The sequence below is a fragment of the Amborella trichopoda genome, chromosome 5 (genome assembly GCF_054954075.1).
Source record: "Amborella trichopoda isolate Santa Cruz 75 chromosome 5, AtrichopodaSantaCruz75HAP2 v2.0, whole genome shotgun sequence".
NCBI lineage: Eukaryota > Viridiplantae > Streptophyta > Magnoliopsida > Amborellales > Amborellaceae > Amborella > Amborella trichopoda.
This window is the reverse complement of record NC_142340.1, coordinates 44,493,491-44,500,264: the sequence shown is the minus strand read 5'-3', so window position 1 is coordinate 44,500,264 and position 6,774 is coordinate 44,493,491. Positions and strand designations below refer to the sequence as shown.

Below are 6,774 nucleotides of genomic sequence, written 5' to 3'. Positions count from 1 at the left end.
GCATTTTGTTATTCTTTATATGCTTTTCATATTTGAGTAGACTTTTTTTTGTATCTTTTTTATTTTGCAACACTTTTTTTAATCACTCCGAACTTACCCTATTAGAACGGTTGAATTGGCCGATTTATCGATTAGGCCGGTTAAACCGCTTCTGAGCGCATGTCTGGTTAACCGTTTTGGTTCGATTTTGCATACACTGATACATCTACTCCCTTTGGCAAATGGCTTGGTTGCAAATGACTTACTTGGGAGAATTTTTCAACTTGAAATTTTGGAAACTATCTAAGAATCAATAGATGACTATTTCAAAAAAGAAAATTTGAATTTTAAGTTTTCTAACATCTCACCTTCAAAAAATCGGACAATCTCTTTTTCATTTTGAGACATAAATATTCAGGTGCACGGAGAGTGTGATTTGGATTTTTTTTTTCCTTCTAACAGGGTATGTCTATGGGCTTACATACCCAAATCGAAGCATGAAATCTTTTGGCTTTCCCTTCTAAAACTGGGGATTATTTTTTTATCACTTATTTGGTAAATTAATTTGGGAATTAGAATTTGGAACTGGGGTTGAGATAAATAGCTTTGTAAGAATAAGGCATTACAAATCAATCTCATTTTAGTAAAGATGCAACCGCTTTCAAATTTTGAGCTCTTAAATTGTAGTTCTTGTCGAGAGTCATAGCTTTAGGGGGAGCTGCCATCCGATTTGACAAACTTTCTTGACAATTAGAGGGGCAACAAGCCGGGCTTGGACTGGGCCAGCCATGGCCCTAGCCCTGGCCCAGCCTTTATCCAATAAGGAGGATAAGGGCCGAGCCAGGCCAGGCCGGGCAAAAATCAATGAAGACAAAAAAAAGAAAAAAGAAGGCCAGGTTGGGACAAAACAAGTTGGCACCAGCCCTACCTTTTTGGGCTGGGCCGCCGCAATGGGCAGAGACGCCTGGCCCATTGCCAGCCCTACCATTCAGAAATTTCAATTCTTCTCAATGCAAATTTTTACAATTGTTTGGCCTTTCGTGGTTTTGCATTTCTTCATGGTTTTGATTAACAAAATACTCTTTGATTTGCATATTGCCTTCAATATTAGTTACATGTTCAAAACATACTTTCATTGGTACATGCATACCCATGCATGCATCATTTCATTATCATCATCAAAAACTTTTTTCAAACGAATCGACTACTCATGTACATGCATGTATGTGTAATCAAAGGCAACAAAATGTTCAGGAATAAAATGAAAGAGCAATGCTAGTCAAAATTGATTGAATATAGGGAATGGAAAGTGTCTTTGACTTACAAAGGTCCATCTTTAAGATGAACCTCGACAACTAAATATTTCTATCCAACAGATACGAAAAAATATATATATATTGTTCTAATTTTTTATTTTTTATTTAAAATATTCATGATCATCATTGATCATGAATCTCTACAAATTTGGATCCAAGATCTATATAACGAATGGATGTAGTACGAGTCGGGGGACTAAAAAAGACGGATCCTATAGGGAAAGGGGCGTGGAGTTAAAAAAAAACCGGATCCTATTGGAAAAGATGGCGTGGAGTTCTCTATCCGCAAAGAGAAATCCGTATGTTTTTTCTTTCACAGCAAGGAGTTTGAGAAGGTAACCCATATGTCATATTAATGTGTGAAAAAATCACAAAAGAAATGAAAAGAAAAGATACAGATAGTTAGAAGGCAGAGGATGCTGAGACCCAATATTCCCATCACCTATTCTCACAAGAATATATAGAGATTGCAAATGAATAAAGATAGATCTTAAAATGGAGAACACTAACAATTTCATGGGGCGTCAAGCCAAAACAGAACATAAAACACAAAAAATTGTAAAAACATGAAAGATCTCTTACCCCATAAGCTGTTTCTTTTCGTTTTAAATTTGTCACAAACTTCAGCTGAACAAGATAAGTAATAGGAAATTGAAAGATACCCTCAGTCTCCACCACACACAACAATGATGCATATTTGAAGGTAAGTTGAAATGATTGCCCTCCATCAAAGAAAAAAATGGGAATTTCCATTGTCGAACCCCCTTTTTTTTAGATAGTTCAGCAGAGAAAGGTCCCTTACCTGTGGTAGGAATGGAATCTAGATGTCCCATTGTGGCACCCGCTCCCCGGACCACCTATACCTTTAACCCATTCCTGGTGCACCTCACTTTTCTTCTGCCTCTTCGGTCTTAGAGTCATAATGCATCTTGGAACTTTGCAATTTGGCCCACACTTTGAGCCATCTGACGCCTTGCCCTGAAGTAGTAGACTTTACCAGTGTTATGTATCTTTGTCATCATAACTTGGATCAACCTCAACACTGTGTCATATATGAAATCCTTTGCATCTGTGGATGCAAGCCTTTCCTCATCTCACCACCAAAGATAATGTCCACAATTTTGATAACTTCACTTGACAAGAGAACTTGCCCTGGTTTTGAGAGAGAGAAAGAGAGAGGTCAGCATGCTGTATAGAGAGGGAGAGGTCAGCACGCTGTATAATTAGTCAGATACATAGAATCTGATGCAAAATTTAAATAATAACAGTGGAATACTCAACCAGATGGAGATTACCAAAAAAAAAAAAAAGATTCAACTTGTTACTAGGCTTTCTTTTAGAAGATTGATGAGCAATGAAAGGTCAAAAGGCTCATGGACAATTTCAATAAAGTCGATGTATAGGTAAATATAAGCATGGGGATAGGCTTCCCAGTAAAGTTGAAGCCTGTCTTGCTTAGCCTACAACTAACATTGAGAAAAGAACCACAAAGATAGTGTTTTGATCTAGAACCTGAACAAACTCAGGCAAGGAAATTCATGTTCAAATACTCGTGACTTTGTTCCCAAGGTTTGTAGATTTAAGGATCCAACAATTTGTTCATTGATCCATACTCGTGTCCAACAATTCTTCTCCACATATGGTCACTCCCTTTCCATAATGGTTATACCACTTTGTTTCCAGTTGCTATATTAACATCATGAGCCTCCTTATGTCGAGCCCACCAATGGCCCTTGGCCAACATACCGACACCTACCTTAACATATGAAAATTATGATTGAAGGAGAACCTTCTCCATAGGAATTTTCTTCGCAATCTTTCAACCTTATGAACAACTGCAACGGGCATCTTAAGTAGTGATATAGAATAGACCAGCAAGTTTAAGTGAGTGGTCTTTATCAATGTAATACGACCTCCAGGCGATTGGAGATTACTTTTCCATGTATATAGGATTGTTCTATCGTAGTGTTGCACACCTGACGAAGATCAACAAAATATCTACTAGTTGTTCATTAGATTCACAGAAGATCAAGATGTCAACAAAATAATGTAGATGGAATATCACCAGCCCACCTGCCCCTGCAAGAAAGCCCCATAGGATTCCACATTTGTGGACCCTCTCGATCTTCTGACTGAAAGCATTCGCTATAAAATGACAGAGGAAGAGTGATAATGAATCCACTTGCCTTATAGCTTTAATTCTAGGAAAAAAAATCCACATGGGTTTCCACCGAGTATAATTAAGAATGAAACTAACGAAATGCAGCCTGAATCCACCCTTGCCAATTTCTCTCCAAGCCAATCATCTCTTTAATTTTGTCGAGATGTTTCATTGCACATTATCATAAGCCTTCTAGAGATCAAGCTTACAAATTAGCTCGATTTCTTTGCCCTGTGACTCGCATTAACGAATTCATTCAAAAATCATCAATCTATAGCATCTTTGATTGAGATACATTTTAGATAGGAATACTCTCAGCCGTGTTGTTAAAATCTTTGCATTGATTTTGTAAGTGCTATTGATGAGGCTGATGGGTATAAAATCCCCTTTACATCTCATGCTCCAGCCAAACTTTAGGGTAATGAAGGTGGCATTTGCACCCAGTTGGATTATAGAATTTCATGAAACTCATTGACCATAGCCATGATTTAGTCACTTACCAAGTCTCGGGTCCTAAAGGTGCAATGGTGAGTCCCTCTGGACCGGGAATACCATATTTGAATCACTTTCAGTCAAATTATGGAAGCTCCTCATCAACACCCACTTAGACACCAAGGTTACAATCCCAAGAAGTAAGATAGAGAAAAAGATATGAGTGCCTCGCTGAATCGCTATGGAAGAATACCCCCAAGGGAAGGAGGGGAAAGGTAAACATTCATCAATAACAAACCACAATTATCTTCCACCAAGAATCATAAAGTGATCATACCCAAAAGAACAAAACAATACAGACTCCCCCAAATTCCATCGCACTTCCTTTAGGTCAAATCAGGCATGTGCCCTGCATTTCTCAGCTGCCAAACCAAAAGCTCCAACACAGAATAAACCTCCTCAGCTCTCCCATTCATCACCCCATCAGCTGAGTAAAACTCCACAACGTCCCCATCCACCTCTATCCAACTACAACCAGGTGTCTTCTCCATGGGCCCATCTCTTACTAACCTCCTTAACCTCCCCACCTCCTCCCACTTCCCCTTCTCCCCATACAAGTTTGCTAGTTGCACCATATATGAGCCATTACCTGGGTCGAGCTCCATCACTCGATGGACTGCACTCTCAGCTAATCCCACATTACCATGCATTCTACATGCGTTTAAGAGCGCGCCCCATATCACATCGTCGGGTTCTTGCTTCATCCCTTCAATCACCTCTATCGCCTCCTCAAGAAGACCTGCTCGACCCAAGAGATCGACTACGCACCCATAGTGCTCAATTTGAGGCTCTAAGCCATAGTCCTTTTTCATTGAGAGAAAGTAAGAGCACCCCTCATCGATGAGGCCACCATGTGTGCAAGCATTTAAAACTCCAACAAATGTCACCTCGTCGGGCCTCACATTCTCTACCTGCATCTTATTGAAGATTTCAATAGCCTCACGTGCGTGCCCATGCAGTGCAAGGCCATTAATCATGGAGTTCCAAGCTGAGATGCTACGCTCTTGCATTCGATCGAACAATTTGCGTGCCTCTTTCAAGCAGCCACACTTTGCATACATATTGATAAGTGCGTTACCGACAAATGGGGAGGCCCCAGAGCCACACTTGTATGCATGAGCGTGAAGCGGACCACCGACCCCCAGTGTGCCGAGATGTGCACAAGCTGAAAGCGCACACACTAGAGTCATGTGATTTGGCTGGTGGCTCTCTGCAAGCATACGGTTGAAAAGAGACAATGCCTCAACGAACAGACCATTTTGCGCACACCCTGCTATTGCCGCATTCCATGCGGGTACATCTCGCTCTCTCATCTCCTCAAAAAGAACAAATGCGTCGCCCATCTTTCCAAATTTCGCAAAACCAGTCAACAATGCAGTGAAGGACACCACATTTGGCTCATGCATCTCCCCAAGAGCACGGCGTGCTGCCTCAAGGACTCCGCACTTTGCATAAGCATCGACGAGGGCAGTCCTCACGACGGTCCATGCGTCAAAGCCGGACTTGGCAATGTGGGCATGGGTCTGTGCAGTCTCCAGAAGCGCGAAGATTTGCGCAGAGGCCTTGAGGATGTAGGGGAAGGTGAATTGGTTGGGGGCAACAGAATTGAAGTGCATTTGCTTGTAGAGATGGAGAGCAGTTTTGCAGGCGGGTGGCCCTTGCTGAGCGTAGGCGGTGATGATGGCGGTCCAGTGGTAGACACTGGGGCCGGGGTTGTGGTCGAAAATGAGGCGAGCGTGGTCGATGTGGGTGCCGCCCAAAGTGGTGGTGCAAAAACGGAGGAGTTTGAAAGAGAGGAGGGGAAGGTGGGCTTGGCCAAGGGTAATGAGAAAGGCATGAAGTTGGTTGAGGTGAGAGAGGTGGGTGCATCTCTCTAGTAAAGCTGAGACATGGTGGCTTAGCTCTCCAGCTTGGGAGAAGAGGTTCATGAGGCACTCCCACTTCGAATCTACTCAACTTGCCCCAAGAATCAGACTGCCATTTATGTGAGACTGCTGAAAGTAAACAATGTTCTTCAATTTTCTGCTACTTTCGCACTCTTTGCTCCATGGGCTGATTACTAAGAATGTAGTATGTTGTCAAACCGGCCTAACTGGACCGGACCGGTTGGACCGGCTTTAGAAATTAAATGATTAATAAGAATACTAAAATAAAGAAAAATTAAAAAATATAAAAAATCGTGCAAATCCAGTTTCCACAATAATTTTTGGGAATAAAAAAAGAAAAAGAGAGAAAATCATCAGATAATTCAAAAAAAAGAATTTTATTTTCTGTCACGTTTTTATTGGTATACTTTTTTTTTTTTTTTTTTTTTTTTTTTTTTTTTTTTTTTTTATCATAGAGAGAGATGAATATCCAAATGCCCAATAAACCCATCAGGCTCATTTATCCATCCAAAACTCATAAAGGTTTTTCTGTCCTTTGTGCTAAAATGATATTTGTCAGTACCTACCGTCTTCGTCGGATCCACATAGGTCTAAGCCTGAGTCCGGCGCGGACGGTAGGGAGCGCTGTCGTGACTTGATCCCTCCGACCGCCACGTGACTATCCCATGAGCCATTAGCTTGATAAGAGAGATCTTCGACAAAAACAAATTGCACAAAAAAAAAAATCATTTTTTATTTTCAGATTTACTTATTCATGGATTTTTACAAATTTCAGTGGTAAAAGCCTTACAATTAAAACATATATATGTAAAATAAAATAAAAACCAAATAATAGGGCTTTTATTCGTTTTTATATTATTGAGCAATATTTTGAGGGGCTTTTACAAATGGCAAAATCCCTTCAAAGTAACCTAAAAAATGTAATCACAAATTCGAAAAC

General features: G+C 40.6%; 1 protein-coding gene across 3 annotated transcripts; it reads right to left on the bottom strand.

Moving 5' to 3' along the window:
• Positions 1-1,756: 1,756 nt before the first annotated feature.
• On the bottom strand, positions 1,757-5,981 carry LOC110007050 (pentatricopeptide repeat-containing protein At1g33350-like). 3 transcript variants are annotated; one of them, XM_088868238.1, is made up of 2 exons: positions 2,808-5,981; positions 1,757-2,447 (listed from the first exon to the last, which is right to left on the bottom strand). In XM_088868238.1, exon 1 carries the CDS (start codon positions 5,874-5,876, stop codon positions 4,275-4,277), a length of 1,602 nt encoding a protein of 533 aa, XP_088724364.1. In that variant the 5' UTR covers positions 5,877-5,981; the 3' UTR covers positions 1,757-2,447; positions 2,808-4,274. The 3 variants fall into 3 exon arrangements, with proteins under 3 accessions (XP_088724364.1, XP_020521422.1, XP_088724365.1); XM_020665763.2 differs by having other exon boundaries at positions 3,369-5,981; XM_088868239.1 differs by having other exon boundaries at positions 3,957-5,977.
• Positions 5,982-6,774: the final 793 nt, after the last annotated feature.